The 20484-nt window shown below is 39.3% G+C and overlaps 2 protein-coding genes across 3 annotated transcripts in view; one reads left to right on the top strand and one right to left on the bottom strand.

The window, feature by feature from the left end:
• LOC111048188 (tryptophan 2,3-dioxygenase) overlaps window positions 1–7731 on the top strand; it is a 24266-nt gene extending 16535 nt beyond the window's left edge. The window contains exons 7-9 of one of the 2 annotated variants that reach the window (XM_039439322.1): window positions 2085–2334; window positions 4843–4936; window positions 6014–7731. In XM_039439322.1, the coding sequence (XP_039295256.1) occupies window positions 2085–2334; window positions 4843–4936; window positions 6014–6230 (561 nt within the window). In that variant the 3' untranslated portion in view covers window positions 6231–7731. Of the gene's footprint in view, window positions 1–2084; window positions 2335–3648; window positions 3899–4842; window positions 4937–6013 lie in introns of both variants that reach the window. The other variant, XM_039439321.1, reaches the window with a different exon arrangement.
• Window positions 7577–20484, bottom strand: LOC111062266 (cytoplasmic dynein 2 heavy chain 1). Its single transcript, XM_039439503.1, is given in 2 exon segments — window positions 7577–16312; window positions 16315–20484. Coding segments are annotated over 2 exon segments (12474 nt in total). The 5' UTR covers window positions 20444–20484; the 3' UTR covers window positions 7577–7967.

The following is a 20484-nucleotide window of genomic DNA, read 5'->3' as shown; positions in this document are numbered from 1 at the left end:
GGGTTTACATTAGTCAAGTTTACTTGAATTCAAGCTTTTTTCAACGTTTGAGTTGAAATGAGCAATTGAAAACTGAATGGGTTGAAACAAAATGAGCAATTTTGAAAACTCAAGTCAAGTTTACTTGAATTGAAAGTCTTTCCTTCGCTGTTGAAGAACGGTCAATAACGAGCTTCAAGAAAGTTGCCAAGAATAAATTGATTGAGAAGTCTGATTATTGAAAATTCAATGAATGAGTACTTCGATAACGAGCTTATACATTGCCTGGCGATAAAAATGTGAAAGTGACACATGCTATAGTGAGATCCACGTTATAATGGCAGTGTTTGATTAGCAATGATATTGCTATCCTTGTCTTTCATCCAATAAAGCGGATAGCGCTATCTCTTTCTCGCTTTGCTCTGTTGCCAGTTCGTCTTTGAACAATGTAGAATTAATAATTAATTCACAAAATATTCCATCCTAATTATGAAAATTCATTATTAAATTATTGAAAAATATTATTTCTTGCCTTATAAAATATAATTAATCAATTTTAAACGAAGATGAACCATTAATATTACATATTAATAAACCTGTATCAGCTACTGTCAATAAGGCATTGACTAGACAGTGAGAATCGGCAACGTTGTTCTCCTATCTTTCTCCACTGCCATTATAACATGGACCTCACTATAGCTACAGTCCGGGTCCTGTAGCTTTGACCATCGGCGGAAGGCAACTAGACTACAATACTACCCGTTCAAAAACATGGATCATCTTTGAAAATGTATCTTCCCATAAGCAACAGTTGCTCTTTTGAATCTTCTGAAAAGCAACGTGTTGCATCCGAAAAGATACACAAGGAGCGTTTTGGAGTTGCGTCCTTTTAGCACAACACTGTTTACAGTCCGGAACCTGTAGCTCTGCCTACCGGCTTATACCACTACCTCCATAAACAAAGCCATAGTGCATTCTGGTGACGTCAGCACAGGTAGGGCTCCTACACCAATAAAAACACTAGCTGATATAGATCAGATGAAATCAACGAATTTTTATTGGTGTAGGAGCTCTACCTGTGCTGACGTCACACGAATGCGCTACAACTTTGTTTACGGAGGTAGTGCTCATACTTGAAAATAATTTTCAGTGGAAGCTTATCAGCTGACATTCGTTCAGCATGCTTTTTCCATTTTTGGAGATACGTTGAAACTCTCTCATTCCTGAAAAATCTCTGAATGTAGACTGTAAAAAAAGACCCGGTCGTGTGTTTATGGGAAGGATATGATTTTATATCCTTCTTAGAGAATCGACAATTATTTGTTGAAACACCGCCGATTTATGAAGTTACATTACAATTTTATACTATCGTTATTCTAATTGCATTTAATCTTTATTCTCATTGATAATTTTTTTATACTTAGTAAAATTCGTTGAATAATTAGCATTACCGTCATTTAATGTAAATTAGTGTATAAGCCAGTAATTATTGTAACATGTAACATACATAAATAAAGAAATCTAATCTAATGTAGGGAGATTCCTTCAAGGAAGCTTCCTCGATCTGGGGATCTAGGGTCTTTTGAGTCTGATGTTTCTTGCAAAGCCGTAAATATTACCCCACGAACCTTACCTTGCCTATATTCCTTATTCTTTATTGATTCATACAATAAGTACATCATAAAAATGATAGGGAGATAAAAGATAAGGTAACCTTGTGCTATTACTCTCCCAAATCATATGCCGTTTCAAAGTCACGGAGGCAAAGCTACGGGACGTGTACTGTTATCTGGTTCTGGACTGTTGTGCAAATTAGAATTGGAACCGTTTTGGGCTTAAGCCTGTGGTACTCTTCTGAGAGTTGTGCAATACTTGATAATGTAATAAATGAATGAAAAATGTATTATAATTAATCCATAAATTATTATTAATGAATCCATAATTTAATATAATAAAGTCATAAAAATTCATTATGAATCTTGAATTTCATTTTGTCTACGTCACCAACAGGAGGTGAATACTGTGTTGAATTCATAAAGTTTTTCTGATCGTATCTCAAATTCAGATTAAAATCAAGAATTTAATAAAATTTCATGTTTGAACAGGCAGCAGAAAGCGAGTCACAAGTAGAACATTTGCTAGCTGATGTGGAGAAGCGACGCCTTGTGTTCGAGACGGTGCTATGCGCCGACACACACCAGCGCCTGGTGCAGAGGGGGGAGCGACGCCTCAGCCACAAGGCACTCCAGGGTGCCATCTTGATCAACCTCTACCGCAACGAGCCACGCTTCAGTCAGCCCTATCAGCTGTTGGCCAATCTTATGGATATTGATGCATTGATCAACAAGTGGCGGTGTAAGACACTGAATTTATTTTTTACTCATGCTTCTTTAATTTTTACTTCTAATAATGATATCGAGTGACCTGGCTGGCTCAGGTCTGGTGTCAGAGTTCTCAGGTCGCACCTGATCAATTTCAGAGCCTCTAACATGACCTAACGATTTTTTACTTCTGACATGATTTTTGATGGAATGGATAATTATTTGAGACTAAATCTTGGTAAAACAAAATGTATGACCTTCAGTCCAACAACAAGAGGAGATCTAGATATGAACAGGCTTTGTTTGAATAATGCTTGTAACAGGTATCCATGTGATTCTTGCAATGAGGTTATTGAGAGTGTAAACAATTACAAGTATCTTGGTATTTTTGTTGATAAGCATCTACGCTGGTCACCTCAGATTAGCTACCTTTGTAGAAAATAAGGGTGGTCAATTTAAAAATGTACATGCTTAGAAGTATTTTGAGTCTAAAATTACTAAAATCTGTTTATTTTGCTCTATTCCAATCCTTAGTTCAGTATGGTAATTCTATATGGGGAGGAACTTTTGATTCAACTTTAAAACCTCTATTTGTTTTACAAAAGTTAGTTATCAAAACAATAATGAGGTATCCGAGAGATTTCCCAAGTGTCACATTGTTTCAAAATTCCAATCTGTTCACTATAAGACAATTGTTCATTTTAAAGACTAAGAAACATGTGCTCAAATTAAAAATATTCAAAATTTTCAAAGAGTAACTAGACAAGTCGCTCAAAACTTAATCACAATTGAAAGAGTTGATAGCACCCTATCCCGTAGAAGTATTTCATATTTGAGAAATAAACTCTATAATAAAGTTCCAAGAGGATGGTTGTTAAAGAAGCCTAAAATAAAAGATTTCCATACCTGGGTGAAAGAAAATTATTTTTATTCAATTAATGATTTGGTTTAATATTGATTGATGTTGTATGAATCTTAAATTCAGCTTTATGTATATCTTTAATTTATTGTTATTTCTTAGAATGGAATATTTAGTTGGTTGAATGTTAATTACTGTTAGCCTATATTATAATATTGTAGGATCATTTTATATATTAATATTAATGTATAAGTGAATAAGTTATATTAAGACTCCACGTCGGCGTACAAGTTTTCTTTTGCCGACGTGTAGCACAAAGTTGTCAATTTCCTTCCTTTCCTTTCATAAAAATTCATTATGAATCTTGAATTTCATTTTGTCTACGTCACCAACAGGAGGTGAATACTGTGTTGAATTCATAAAGTTTTTCTGATCGTATCTCAAATTCAGATGAAATCAAGAATTTAATAAAATTTCATGTTTGAACAGGCAGCAGAAAGCGAGTCACAAGTAGAACATTTGCTAGCGGACGTGGAGAAGCGACGCCTTGTCTTCGAGACGGTGCTATGCGCCGACACACACCAGCGCCTGGTGCAGAGGGGGGAGCGACGCCTCAGCCACAAGGCACTCCAGGGCGCCATCTTGATCAACCTCTACCGCAACGAGCCACGCTTCAGTCAGCCCTATCAGCTGTTGGCCAATCTTATGGACATTGATGCATTGATCAACAAATGGCGATGTGAGGCAAAATTGAATTTATTAAATTAATTCATTTATTAATATTGTTACTATTAATCTGAATTTATTTTTTACTCGTGCTTCTTTGATTTTTACTTCTAAAATAATAATAATAATGATATCGAGTAGCCTAGCTGGCTCAGGTCTAGTGTCAGAGTTCTCAGTCGCACTTCAGAGCCTCTGACATGACCTAACGATTTTTTACTTCTGACATTATTTTTGCTGAGCATGAAGCCTGAACCAACCAAGACAAGATAGAATTGAGATAATTTATTCCACATTCATATTATACAAGGAAAAAGCCGGAGACACTCTTGTCATGCATCTTTCCGATCTGAATCATGTCCGATTTTTTGTGTGGTGGAGGGAAGTTTGTAGAACGGTATATATGACGAGCAAGTGATGCTTGCCGCATTCAAGTCTGTTGTCTATTTTACTGTCATTTGCAGTCGTCCGCCTGTATGATCGGAGTGGGATCGGAACGCTGCATGACAGGTGTGTTCCAGGCTAATACTAATCTGCAATAGACTCCATTTTTTATAAATAACTTACCACAGTTTCTGAATTTAATCTAATCTAAATTATGATATTGTCATTCATCAAACAAAGGATCTCTTATTGATATTGGACAGCGTGATTACAGGGAGTAGAAATGGTCTAATCTCTTCTCTTTTAAATAACCATTATCTCTTATTTAAGGAACTCTATTTCAGAAAATTGTTGAAGGAAAATTAGATGGAGGACTAAGAAGGGTCAACCAAAACCATGAATATAAGATAACATATTGTATGCTATCTTTTCTCTATGCCAAACCCCAGTCCTTTGCGTGGATAATGGAAAGAATGTATTCAGAAAGATTGGCAAAATTGGGATGTGCTATTGATGCTGGTTTTAATTGGTCTAATTTCTGAATTATTACATATTATATGAGTTTTCTGTTTTCAGACAGCCACTGTTTACTCGTACAACGAATAATTGGCACCACTGCTATGGGAACAGGCGGCTCTTCTGGTTACCATTACTTACGCTCTACACTCAGGTAATTATAATTATTAATAAATCAGTCATATTTGATATTTCCATATGGTTCGCTTTGACAATGAATGCAAAACGCTTTTGTTTCAATTTGAAAATTACATTATTACAATCTTACTTCTCGCATTTCAAGAATTTAATAAAAAGAATAATAATTATGGAAATGACCTGGCTGGCTCTTGGCAGCCGGGACCGACGACTTAACGTGTCTTTCCGAAACATACCAAGGATCGAACCCGGGAACATTGTATTGCAAGACCAGCGATTAATCCACTCGGCTACATTCAAGCTATGATTCGATTTCACTTGACAGTATGAAGAACAATGTTATAAAATAGTGAATCCAACTTCTGTAACTATTTTTTAGATCTTTATAGCACTTATGAAATAGAGACGCTCTATTATCTTAACTATTCCTGTAACAGTTTGAAATTTTATTCAGATGCTTGTTCCAGATACAATTAATATTTGATACAAACATTATACCTCAAATTGTATTTCCACTGTTGGTTTCAGGTAGTTCTAGGATTTAAATCAGACATTACACATCAATAACTGCTGTAGCACAGATTGTATTACCGTATCAATGCTCGTTTTTCGTTTACAACATTCAATTATACTAAACAAATTATACTTATATCAAATAGTATTTACATTTATTTCCAATGATTGGTTTATGTCGAATAAAAACTTGTTATAAATTTAATCAAACCATGAACTTATAAACCAAGTTTGAGGGTTAAATCTGTGATCGAACATCTAATTTGTTTCCTCTCATTTTAAGACAAATTTAAATTTCATATAAAACATTACACAACATAAATACTATTTAAAAAATGTTTTAAATGTCTGGAAAATTATAAATGCCAACACGAAATAATGCTCATTTCTGAAAGTTTTGTCGATTGAGATAAAAAATGGCCAGGCAATAACCGTTGATCGCAGCTGATCACACCGCCGATGTTTGCTGGAGATATTTTTATTCTTTGTTTTCTTTCTGTCTTATTTAGCATTTTTTAATAGAATCTAACTTTATATATTTGTTTCCTTTCAATAACTTTGCCTCTTAATTCATTTGCAGCGACCGCTACAAGATCTTCGTGGACCTATTCAACCTGTCCTCGTTCCTGCTACCCAGCTCATTGGTGCCACCTCTCAACAGCTTCATGAAGAGCAAACTGTCGCTGCTCTGGCTGGGCCCCGCCTCAAAACAGCTCACTGCGCATGCGCAGAACGGAGACGATAATGAAGACGACGATGATGATGATAGCGACGTGAAAGATGGAGAATGCAGTTGAGACGATTCAACTGCTGTCGATCTTTGCTGACGTTTAAAAACATCATGTTTATCTCCATGGAAAGTTGTGGTGGAATTCTAGATCAATTGACGTTTTTAAATAATCGTCCATTAATCTAGATTCATTGACGTTTTTCAACCATCATAATTATGGACGTCTTATCGTAATGGAACGGTGTTATGGGATTCCATCTATGTAGGTTTATTGCCGTTTTAATATCGTTATTTTCGTTTTCATCATTCAATGCCTAATTCGGTGAGATAGAGTCTACTCTTAAGTGAAAGGTGTACAATTCCTATCTGAAGTTGAAATTTATTGAATTTTCAAGTTATAATATATTAATCATCATTATCTCCACGCTATGTTTGGAATAGTGAGGTGGATCTAAGGCTGGGTATACTACACCGGTTAGTCAAGACAAGACTAGTCATGTTTAGTCACAATACTCCACATAGTTGCTTATGAAGACATGTCTAATTGCAATGACTAATCAGTGTGAGTTGCGTCATAAGCAGCTATGTGAAGTATTGTGACTCAACGTGTCTGATCATGTCTTGTCTTGTCTTGACTAGCTGGTGTGCGCCTAGCCTAACTGGTATAGACTTGACTCTCCAGTGAAAGTTATACTAGTGTACAATTATGTGTATTATAAGTTTAGATTTATTGACTTTTATATCATCATCATCACCATTATCCTCACACAATGCCTGGAGTGGTAAAATTAAACTACACTTTGATAGTTCAAATACTCTCCAATACAAGTATTAATTTCATCTTGAGTGGACAATACGTTTAATGTATTCATTAATCTAGATTTAATTACATAAATGTCATGTCATCATCATCATCATAAACGTCCTTTTGAGGTTAGAGGATCAAATCTTCAATTAAAATCATAAGAGTATTATTTTTATCACACTGTGGACAATATGTTTGGTGTTAATGCACATATTTGTTAATAAATAGTTTACAGTATACTTCCGAGTTTTGGAAATATTTTCTATAGATTACTTATTCGAATAGTATAATAATTATTCTTCATATTGAGGGATTTTGATATTCCCAGTGCTTATTCCCCATTGTGCTTATTCCCTGAATGATATTCATTTATAATACGATATGAACGGATGTTACTTTATCGAAACTCCTCCATGAACTCCTCACAATAATTCACGAATGAATTTTTGTTTTTCATATTCTTGAGTAGTGTAGTAACTTATTAAAAATTCAATTCGAAGATCTAGGTAATCTACTTTTGTAATTGCTTCATAATGGGTATAACGAACTCATAATGGATAACAAGAAAATATTCAAATACCAGTTTGTTGTTTTCAAGTAAATTTTATTGAATAACATGGACATCACATACTTTCCAACTTCTACATAGTGTACTTATTATAACAACTCTACTTTCGACTAGAGCTCTGAGATGTGACTAAGAAAATAATTAAATCCCAGTTTTTTTCCAATTAAATTTTATTGAATAACATGAACATCACATACTTTCCAACTTCTACATAGTGTACTTATTATAACAACTCTACTATCGACTAGACCTCTGAGATGTGACTGTTGTCTTCTTCAAACTAGCTTTTTCTAAAAAAGAAATGTATTCAAAATCCCTAATAAGTATTGATGTGAAATAGTCTCTAATGATAGATAGATTGAGAATCCCCTGCAATTTTTGATGTGAAAGGTTTTTTAATAAATATTACATATTTTTAAAACTCCTTCAGTTCAGTTTCTAATATGAAAAGCAACACTAGCCAAAATCCACTTCTGCTTCTCATTAGGCTGACAGGGTACACTCAACTCGGTAATCAAATTCTCACGATCAACAGAAGAGTAGAGAGGCACTTTGAGTACATTGTTTTCATCATCACCATCCACCAGAACTCTCTTGGACCACGATAGCAAAAGGGGCGGAGCCACTGTTACATCGGGAGAATCCGCCGTATTAGCCGACAACGAATGTGAATCGAACTGGGCTCCCTCAAGTTGCAAACCTAAAATCGTGAGCTGTGGTTGGTCGGTTCTAGAAGTTATATCTTTCGTAGATGAAATCGGCGACCACGAACATTTCAAATGTAGTTCATCGATGCATGTACCTTTCAAGGATCTTGTAGTTTGTTGTCGTAGGGCGTTCAACAAGGTTTCCGGGTGAAAAATATCTGCCAAATCTAGTGAGGTTAGTGTCACACTTTTATGTGAAACCATACTATGCACAGCCATAGCTCGTGTCATAACTGACCTCAAGTATCTCATAGAATCGTTGACAGCGCTGCATCTCCACAGATTCTCCCATTCTTCAGGCACCTGATGTTTGACTAACGCTTGAGCCAAACTGTTCACTCTCGAAGTAGGCTGTGAAGAATTCTTCAACACCCTTGTTATCGCCGCTAAACCTGAGTGAATATAATGCACAAGCTTCAAAGCAAACCTGAACTCAGATTGTACAAACGATTGTAGAGGATCATCAGATATGTCCTGGTGTTGTTCTTCATCCAAATTTAAACTAGGTTCCTTCATTTTTAAAAGGGGTACACCTTGGTTTAGCTTCTTCCAAAGATTCAAAACAGGGTTTAATTGGTGATGATGCCAATCATTGATGGAACTAGACAAACTTTGGTCTAAAGTTTCTGATATCAACAATTGCAGTTGACTGATAACTTGTGCACTTGTATTCCTTTGCCAACTACGATCTACATTGGCAGGTAATCCAAACCATGAGGGTGAATCTACATCTTGGATTTTGTCGATTGTTCTAATATGTTCTCGAATATTGTTAGTTTGTGGTAGATCTATACCTAGGCTCAACGAGGTTGTTCTATCGTTGGTGAAAAACTTATCCAAGTACGCTGATAAAACTCGTAGATCATATGTGTTGTCAACTCTACCACCATACACAGCTCCCTCGCATAACCCCTTAAAAAATTGCCAGTTAACTCCCAGTTTACTTCCCCCAGATTTTTCTAGGACTGTCTTCATAATTTGTAGAGCAGCTGATAGGTCAGTTTCGTTGAACTCGTAAAACTTCACCCAACCCTGTGGGATAATTGTGCGGCGTTCTAAGACTAACGCGTGGAACCAAGCTAGGTTGAATAGTGGACCAGGTATTGAAGTTTGTAGCATGGGATCTTGTTCCCAGGTGCCGTAAGTACGTTGCATGTTGCGTTTCACCCCTGGTGGAGCTTCATAGGTTACTTTCAAACATTGTGAAATTAAAAGAGATGGGAAGGAAGTGTGGGGTTGTGTAGTTAACCATAACCGAAAATTTTTGTTTACATCTGCCAGTAACCTATACTCAGCCTCCAGTTCTGCCAACCACCCAGTCATCAAGTGCACGTTTTTCAGTACCAACCATGACCCATCCACTGCCGCCAACTTGAGCAATCTTAAAACCTCCCTCTCCTGCCCCTCGCCCAATGCAACTTCATAACAGTTCGTGGGACAAACGGTCTCCTCCAAGTGACGCAGCTCAGAGGAGGGGTCACTTCCTTGTCCTGAGATGATCATAATCGGTTCCTCGGCAACTGATTCTTTGTACAGCTCTTGTAAACTTAGAGGTGGAGCTGATAGCGAGTCCAACCCCAACGCTTTACAAGTGAACTCTACAAGACTTGTACATAGATAATCGGGGGATAACGCTTGTACAAGTAGCACCTCTTGAAAAAGAGATAAATTCACAGGTGGTTTCAGTGTAGTGGAACGTGGAAACCCTTTCCAAATTTTCTCTTCATCCAGTCTCAAACTTTTGTACAAGTCTGGGAACGTACAATGGAACAGATTCACATCATACAAACGTTCCTGATCTATCCATTTAGGGGCACCCTCGTTTCCACTTGTCAAATCAACCTTAAACTCTGATATATTCGATTGTCTAGTGAACAATTCCCATTCGTTGGGTTTGAACAGGTTGGGATTCATACTGTGCGCCAAATGTAGTCCGAATGTCAAATGGTCTGACCTGAATAAAGATCTTGAAACATGGTAGTAAACAATGTGTAATAGATGGGAGCATTTATTGTCACTTTCTACATCTTTACTAGATTTCAGTGAGGTTTGAAATAGACGCAGAAACGCGTTGACTGATATGCAGTAGATGCTGTTCAAAGCAGGTAGGGATGCTATAGCAAAGTATAAATTACTTGCGTACTCGGCTAGCGGTTGATACACACTACAATGCTCTTTAAGCTCTGTTTGTAGCTTTACAAACTCCTCCAAAGATTCTTGTATCATAACACTACTTCTTTTAGTTTCGTTTAGTGAGTTCAGCAGCTCTCGATTCTCCAATATATCTCCATCAGCTGATGCTAAACGATTTAGAACGTTCTCCTGCATACCGTCCAGTTGTAGTTTTAGATTTTCTTCCTGGTGTAGAAGCTCCTTACGACGTTCCTCCAACTCCGGTTGCTCGGTATTCAGTGCACAGGCTAGTAATTGTTGGGCTAGACCTGCTGAAGATGTCATGAAGTTGACTTTCGTTATGTAGGCTAAAGCATCAGGAGAAATGCTAGTATCTATTGTTCTTGTAGTTAGAAACAACCTAAAATCAGGGTTGTAATCAACGTTTTTATCACCTAATTGCACCATTTTACGAGGTCCTTGATAGGTAAAATCTCCTCTGAGTATAGGATACAAAAATGGATCGATTTTCACAACCTCGTTCACGACTAGTATCTTACCAAACCGTATGGCAAACTCTAGAACGGTGAACAATCTAGGACTGGAGTAGGAAACAACTTCAACCGCTGTTGGTTTCCCTTCTCGTAACTTGTACACCCGTTTCTCGAGCCAGTTTTGAGCCTGGCATGTGGGATCCACAAGAATTGGACACGATTCTGAATTCATGACTACCAAAGCGTTTTCAATTGATAGTTGATCTGAAGGTAAACCTTCCGATTGCCACTGTATCATCTCGCTTTCCTTCCCCAGGAAACTAACTAGAGAGAAATTGTGTAAACCAAGGATCCTCCCCCATGTCTCCAATAAACTACCACGTACATCCTGGGACGTTGCAGAAAGATACACGATTGAAGCAGCTGCTAGTAAACTGTTGGCTGGGAGTTTTTCTAGATTATCGGACAACTCATTCAACTGTACTTTCCATCTTGAATATTCGTCGTCTAACTTAGAAACTAGTACCTCAGCTGCTGATATAGTTTCGTGTGCTTTATTCAAATGTATCTCAATCTCTGCAGCCTCTTTTGTGAACGTATTTAACTTCACCTTCAACTCCGCGACTATTTGATCAACATCTTGTAAACCGCTACTAAGTTTCACAATGCGGTCCTCGGAAGATTTTAAATTTTTCTCCAGTTTTGCTTGTTCTCGTTCGAGGGGACGAATTTTCTCGAGTACTTTCGAGTATTTCACGTTAGCTGTCACCCAAGCAGCTAACGGTGCAGCAGCAACCGACGCACGTTTCGCCGTTTTAGCGTTGAACGAGTCCCTACGTTCCGCCAACATCTGCTCCACTGACTCCCTGCTTTCCGGTGTGATTTTATGTGCGTCAAAACAACGTATATCCTCTTTAACACCGCGTTTCGCCAGGAACGTTTTCATGCTATTCCAAGACGTGTCTTGTATCCCCATTAACCGCAACACACCTTCCAATATGTCCCTGATTACATCAGGAGGAGCCCTCAACGATCGTATCTCAGAAAGCGCCTCAGATTTGATGTTACCCACTGCTGCACATGCCTCCTTGATCAGTGGTTCGATCTCCTGTAACTCAGCCTCAATTTCAGCCTTTCTCGCCATCAATGCATCATTTTCCTGCTCAGTTTGTGCCTTCAAAACTTCCATCTGTCCTCTCTGGGTATTAGTATTCGACATTGTTTCCGTTATCATCTCCAGTGCTCTTGTAGCTTTCTCCTGTTTTTCACCCAACAATTTCTCTTGTTCAGCAGCCTCCAACTTCAACCTCGCCACAACATTTTTGGCGTCACTCAGCTTAGAAATCCCGGCTTGTAACCGTTCCTTCCTCTTCTGTATACTATCATTAAACTCTGTCACCAACTTATCATACATGATTACCAACGAAAAATACTGTTTCGGACAGATATTCCTTCTCAACACACTTGAACCACACGCTTGTTTATGTATCTCAACAAATATCTCCACCAAATCATCAGTGATCAACACGTCTTTCTCCCTACCTATCATCATACTAGGTATCAATCTGAATGACTCCACTGACCATTCATCTAACCAAATAATGTGACAGTTTTTCAGCATAGCTGGGTTGGAAGTTAGTTGTTGACTGAATTTCGGACCTGTTGAATCTAGTAATAACACTACATGTAAGTTCCTAGACACTCTGTGTGTGAAGTACTCAACTGTTGTACCGTCAAAGTTATCCTGTTCTGCCAGATCACCTATAGCACCGGTTAGAGATTCCAGTTCATCACTATGATACAACCCAGGTATTTCACTTGAAGACAATAAACTGTTCACCATATCCATGAACTCGGATTGGATCAGCTGGTGGTCCTCCAATAGTAAATACACTTGTTCCCCATCGATTCCGGCTGTTTGCATCACTTTTTTCAAATCGTTTTTGAAGTTTGAAATCGAGTATTTGGGTCCGATCTTGGGAGAAACTAGGGTAGCGTTCAAACGAGATGCAGCGATCTTTAGGGCTGTTTTACGTCCATATCCTGCTTGTCCCACTAGTAGCAAAGACTCCCCCGGGTTGCTCAGAGATTGTTCAATATTTGCTACAAGTTTACTCAATTCTGGTAATATTACAATATCTACCAACCCTAATCTTGTCACTTCTTGTCTCACCAATATCTCCCAATCATTAGATTCCAGCCTCGTGAACATATTCAAATTCACTCCATTTTGATCACATATAAATACCGCCCCTCCACCCCCACCACCTCTAGTCTGCAACATTGACCAATCAGATTCAAGAACGGTCGAAATTATATTGTCATACTTATTTCTATCCTCGTCACTAACCATACGCTGTTTGAACCTTCTTTCCGCCTCATACAACAATGCTTCAATTGTGCATTGACTAGTGTGTTCCTGTTGTAGAGGATATCTCAACATCCCCATGCACCATCTAGTCAAATCACGTGGTGTGAAAATATAATGAGGGTTTGACAAGTTATTATTGAACGTACTTTTAATAGCTTCATAAATGTTTATCATAGCACCTGCAATGCTTGAACTCTTATTGTTACTCCCTAATAACGATTTAATATAAGAGTTGTAAATCGCTTGTAACTCGTTTTTCTCAGGAGAAGCTAAGCAATAGATTCTATTCATTGACAAAAATCGTTGGCTGATAGACTCCAACGATGACACACTACAAACAATTTGTATATTCTCGAACGCTACCCACTCTAGAGTACTGTCGTAGAAACCTTTGTAGGATAAAAACTGTTGTAAAAACTGTATCAACATGCAAGTTCCCCAACGGTCTGGTTGTATTCGGTTGATGTCTTTGAAGTGTAGAATCAAGTATTCCGAGCTTTTCGGACGGTATACACGGCCTGTACTACTAGAAACTATAATACAGAGTTGTGATAGTTTTTGAAGCAAGTGGTAGGGTGTGATGTTAGCGCTGCAGTGTATTGTGGCCACTTTGTAATTGTGTAGTTTTGAGAAACAGTAGTCAAGGAGTATACTTTTGCCAGTACCGGGAGGTGCGTACAGTATTAGGGGGTGTTTCATTTGTAGCCAATCTAGTATTGTATCAATACAAGCCTGTACTTGCCCTGTAAGTACTAGTGAATAAGGTTTGTTTGTGTCAAAATTTGTTGTTGAGTTGGTTAAAGTTGAGTAAATATCGATACAATCCCGCCTCTCGTCGTAGTAACAATTTTGTATCAATGAATCTGACAAATCCATTGAAGCAATCAGTTCACCGGTGAGATCAAACACAAATTTGTAGAAAGATTCTCGATAAGTGGGTGACAACAAGGCTCCCAACCCGGCTGCTAAACTGTACGCGAACTTCGCCCTACTTGTAGCTCCCGTCAACCTAGATAACCCGTTTTTCACAACAGATATCGCTTTAATCTCCCCAATTCTATTATGGTTTTCGTTCAACACCCAGTCCACACATTTGTAGAGATAATCTGAGGTGAAATTTTGTAAAACAGATTGATCTTCTTCTGGTTGAGATTTCAACCAAGATTCTACTAAACTTTTAGTGTCTAAATCTTCCTCACTGAGTAGAATCACCCCCATACGTGAGATGGTAGCTGGTGACGCATGTTGAACACTATCAGTTTCAAACAAGAAATGTACGTTAGGTCCAAACTGTATCCTCCATCCTGACGGTAAAGTTAGCAACCGATTGTCGTCCAAAACTGAGTTCAACGATTCTATCCATTCAGGATCCACATCTCCGTCAAACACTATCCAGTATTGTACGTCAGGGGGAACATTGTAAGCGATTTGAGAAGTACTACTCAATACTCCATCTATCCATTGTCTAGTATCAGGATCGGTTTGACCCAGTAATTGTGTTCGGTTCATAGCTTTTGGGTTGATTACACTTTGTTTCACTGTGATATTCATCTTTTTCAACGCGTTTTTCAGTAGTTTGATGACGGTAGACTTACCGGAACCTGGAGGTCCCACTACGACAACACCCATCCTCTGTATCAGCTGTTCATACAGTTCTGTACACTTCCTGACCTGCCACTTATTTGGGGTAAGATTGAATTCATCATAAACACTCTCCACAGCTTCTGTGAGTTTAGCATGTGCAAACAGCTCAAACTCAACTGACGGAAACGTGTCTTTTATCAACATATCAAACCTCCTACTATCTGAGAACGTCAGTTTCGACAATGTATTCAACCGTACCACCCTCACAGCCAGTTTCATTTCAACATTTTCATCAATTTCCTCATTTTTCTCAACAAAATACTCACGTAGAGCATTTCCACAACCTGCCACAACAGTTTTTAACGCTCTCAACCCCCAATCGTAGTGCTGTTGCTCTGACAACAGTTTTTTCGCCATAGAAAACAACGTTACCAACTTATTACCAATCTCCCCAGCTTGTTTGAAACCTTCACAATGCAGAATAGTTTGTGCGATTATTGTGTCGTCGGGTTTAGACATGACTACTGGTCGGAATAACTGTTTTAGGTTGTCGGGGAGCTGTTGTCTACCCCCGTACCCCCTCCCTGCAGGGTTCATTGTTACAAAAATACCAGTTTTGTGATCAACGTTCACCTCCTGTTCTAGTAAACTAACAGTCTTCGATTTTTTGCGTAATGCTTCCTGTATTGTGTGAATCTGTATCGAAATCGCCGACAATGTGGTCTCATCTAGTCGATTAAACTCATCAAAACACCCCCAAGATCCACACTTAACCAACCCTATCAAAATCCGTGTCATAGATTGAGCATCTATACCTTCGTCACAGTTGAACACCAATACCTGGCGACCTAGTAGCATGCCAAGTGCTTTTACAGATTCAGTTTTTCCTGTTCCTGCCGGTCCATACGGGTTTCCCCCCAAACCAGCGCTCATAGCCTGTGTTAACGTTAGATAACATTTGTCGGTTAACGGTGTATGAACCAACCTCGCCGCGTTGCCCTGGTATTCATGGGAGTAGGTAAACTCAACATCCACCATTTTCACAACAATCTCTCCCAATCGATTCAAATAAAATCTCAACCTCCTTTGCCAGTTCCAGTCTTCTACATCGGTTACATTCGCCTCCAATAACTCAATCACAATATCTTTATGATAGATTGTGTCGATCAGTAACGATTTCAATTTCAATTCCAGTACCCCCAAATTGTTTTCCTCGTCTTTAGCACTGGACATGACCCGCCATTCGTTTTGTTGTTTTGTGTAGGCTTCTAATTGTGCCTGCAGTGATTTCAACAGGGAATCCAAGTGTTTTTTCTTGATGGATTCTTCACAACGTTTTGTGAACGATACTCTCTCGGCTAGACACAGTACTTGGGATGGATAGAGTAGGGGATCCGGGGATTCTAAACAGTTCTGTACCAACTTTCTCAATGTTCTTGTCATTTCCAAAGCTAACTCAGACAACCATTCTTCTACGTTCGCTGTCAAAATTACAGGGTTCTCCAGGGGACTGTCTCTCCCTGTAAGGAACACATAGCTATGATACTGTTATCATTATCAAACTTCACACTATGTATCCCAGAAAACAACTTTTTCAAATGCGCTTGAATAACATGTCGCTTCTGGGATTGCCCCAGTATTTCTAACAGATCTTCATCACCAATAAAGTAGAACCTCGGAAATTTGTTTCGTTTTTCCTCCAAAAATTGCAACAAATTTTTCTGACACACTGTCAAATGTTGACAGGCCGAATTTAGGGTGTTACTCAAATTCGACATCTTACACAAATTTATCACTCGATGATCACCTTTGAACAAATCGTTCAAAATTATTCTCAAATCTTTATCGACGCGTTCAAATCGTGAGCTTTCCACTTTCAAAGTACCGGCTCCGAAGATAGGTTCCAAATAAATCCATTTTCGTTGCACCTGATTTAACATACGTAGGTTGTTGTCTAAATCTGACAATCGGGTTTCCCATATGCGTGCCCTGTCTATAAAATCGTCGAAATTTGGGGAACTTTTTATAGATTGTAACAAACACTGGTTATCACCCACTCTAGTCATGACGTCATTGAAATCTTTAATCAAGTGTATCACTTCTCCATGACAGTCAGTGTGAGGTATCATTGTGAACTTGGCCTCCACTTCCCAGATATCCAAATCTGACAATGCCTGCCGTATTACTATCTCACTAGCTGCTCGACTGTTTAAATCTTGGAGTAGAGAATTGTTTTTAATAATATTTACTTTAGCACGTAGTATATCATTGAAGGTTATTTGTTCAGGTGGCATGTATTGCAACCCCAACAAATTGAACATTTCCATCCAATGTTTGTCTGAAAACATTTCTCCCCTCACAAATTTGACTATAGGGAGCATTTCTTTGATACTATCCAACTCCTGCATGAGATACACACTTACAGATGAGGCCGGTTTATCTGTGATTCTACTACACCATTTTGTGATGAATTTATCCATGTATGTCTGACATTTCCCGCGGAAAACTATCCACTCTTCATTCCCCATCTCAGTTAGTTCAGTTGTGAACTCACTATACAACGCCCAGGTACTTTCATGGTGTTTTAAATCTTGTTCCACCTTATCAACGTCCATAAAATCAGGTAGCTCATCTTTTATCCCAAACCTCACAAAATCTTCACTCATAGTTTTCACAGACTGAGTCAGTTCATCCCATTTTTCCCGCTTTTCTTTCAATAGTTGCATGACCCGTTGTCCCTGAACCTCCTCGTGAAAATTGTCCTCTCTCGGTCTCATTTGCTCCCACCTCAGCGCAAATCTCTCTATCTCACTCTGAAGTCTCTCAGCGTCTGACACTAGGTTACTTTTCATCATATCCACCTGTTTTGAAATTATATACTGTTGATTACTGAGTAAGCCCTGGAAATTCTCCCATAACATAGACATACGAGAAACCTCGTCTACATGTTCTTTAGTCCAACTAGCTAGAATCTTGTTCTTTTTGTCAGCCGACTCGATTAGTGTGAACATATTTTTAGCCGACTCTGAGATACTTTCAAACTTGCTATTAATCTCACCCACTTCCTGTAAACTTTGTGGAGCTTTCTCCAAACTAGATTTCGATTCCAATATGAAATTCTCAAGTTTGCTCACATCTTGTATGACTGATGAGTGTAGGCTACTGGAAAGTATATCCCAGTATCTTCGATTATGCATTTCTACCTCAGCCCTCACAGGGGCTACACTAATTACAATACAATCAACTTTCCTTTCACTGCTTGATAACTTTGCGATCTGTTGACCCAACGCTTTTGAAGCTCGAAAATTCAGCGCCCAATCATCAGCGGTTTGTAAGTTATGCTCAATCAGCAAATCCCAATCTACACTGCCCAGCGCCACCCAATCCTGCCACTCATCACAAACCGCTAACACCCTCGCAAATAAATCCTTGGCTTTCTCGAAAACCCTCACAAATCTGTGCGCGTTATTATCAATGATTGATGGGAAAATATTCGCGTCACTTACGCCTCTCAACGATAACGGTATCGCTAGGAAATGTTTCAGTTGTCGATAATATTTCATACGGATGTCTTCAATGGGGGGACTGAAAGTTAGCTGTTGTTGTCTGTAAACTAGGTCGGTTCTGATCTCGGGGAGGTGTTCGTTCAAACGTTCTAAACCTACTCTGTAACGATACTCTAGTGCTTTGTAGATCTGGTGATCCCAATGACTTCTCCACGATTTAGTGTTGGTGAAATCTTCTTCAACCCTCGACATTATCTCCCGTATCTCTCGTAACCCCTCCTTCCACCTCTGCTGCTGCCGCAACAGATCCGTCTCCATCAGTGTCATCACAACGTTGTTGATCTTGTTGTGATGGGTGACCAGTTGTGTGTTCTCCTTGTACAATCTGTCAACAGCTGATTGTAGTTTTTTAATGTAACCGTCAACGGCGGTCGTGTTCTTCCAGGTGACACTGTGTTGCTCACGAACAAGTCGTGCCAACTCGACCGCTGCGGCCAACATCATGGGTCGTTGCGACACTATCATGCGGTCGCCGATCGTGTTGTGGAATGTGGCAACTTGTTGCAAGGATCGTGCCTGGTTGATGAAACTCCGCGCCATCACTGATGTTTCAACTATAGATGCTGGTACATTGTACCCCAACACTGATATCTGTCTCACATCTTTCACCAGTGCTACCAACTGTGGATTGTAGTTTACCTTCATCAACTTCCCCTGTTCAAACTGTACGACAGGCTCCGAGGTTCTCAACCCCAACCTTTTCCCCGCTATGGCTGACCCTACCTCCCTTGTCCAACTATCTAACAACTCGGATATGGCATCTTTCAACTGTTTCCTCACACCTTTCACCCCCTCCTCCAGCTCGTTATAACCGTTCAAATCCTTTAAAACGAACGAGATCGTCTTCTCAACCTGACCAATCTGTGCCTCCTGCTGGTGTAACCAGTATATCTTTTTCACCAGTGGTGACATATCGTAGTTAATACTCCAGTTACACCTATCATCAAACCCATCTGCGTTCAACTTAGCTACATGGTCTTGTAACAAACCTAACAGACATTCTCGTTGGGGAGTTAATAACTCACGCACTAGAGGTCGCTCAATCAACTCCTGATACTTCCTAAACTCCTGCAACAATTGCATAGTATTCACGTTGACACTCTGAAAATGTTGTAATATTTTACTAGCAACATGTTCCTCAGCTGGTTTGATAGAATTTTCAAAGTGTTTCTCCGCGTTACGCCAAGTCACCTCGTTGTAAGGACTCAGATTCAACACATTCATATCCATGAAACATTTGAAACTAGTGTCCAGTTTGAAATCAGTGATCTCAGCCGGGGATAACAGTCTGGAAATCTGTCTGTGTACTGTGCGTACTTTTCGGATCGATTTCAAGCGTTCGGCAAATTTACTGATGTAGTCCGGCCGGAAAGGTTGGCCCGACCAGGGGTGAAGAGAGTGGTGGGGCCAGAATAGGGACGTTAAACGTTCGCACATCTCAGGCCACTTAGTACAACACGAAATGCCTTGCAGAAGTAGTTCCTCAACGTCCACGTAGGCTCCCTTCCATAAATCTGTAGATTTAATCCGGGTGATGACCAGTGTAGCCAACGTTCTCCCAATTATCTCCATAAGATTCTCCATACGGGTTTGTGGGAATCTGTATTCATCCGCTTTCCATAAATCATCCACTGTATTGTAGGCTAGTTCCGAAATATCATCCAAATCCGTATTTTCCCCATCCTCCACAGCTTCACAAAGTGGTTTCAAAACTTGCACAAAAAACCTCGCCTTCTCCTTATCACTCTTCCGTTTCCCCAACTCCACAACACTCGTCCAAAATTTGAACTCGTCGCCGACATTTGACGCCTGACTTAAACTCGTGCGGTCCTCGTTGTTAACAGCTGATTTGAAAACAGCTGATCGCAAACTGGTTTCAAGGTCGGTGAGGAGGGTCTGCATTTTGGGGCCCACTGATTCGTTGTCAGATTGTAGGAGAGCGGGAGCGAAAATGCGGTTCAAACTGTGGTAGAAACCGCTGAGTGGTGAACCGATCAATGAGGTGAACGATATCACCTCGTGGATGTTGGATGGTGTGATGACCGCTGGACAAACTTTGTAGAAGATCAGCATGTTGGATTGTTTTGTTTCATCACTGTCCGATGAGGAGGAGG

The sequence above is a fragment of the Nilaparvata lugens genome, chromosome 12, assembly GCF_014356525.2.
Source record: "Nilaparvata lugens isolate BPH chromosome 12, ASM1435652v1, whole genome shotgun sequence".
Lineage (NCBI taxonomy): Eukaryota > Metazoa > Arthropoda > Insecta > Hemiptera > Delphacidae > Nilaparvata > Nilaparvata lugens.
This window is presented reverse-complemented; position numbering and strand designations above follow the sequence as displayed.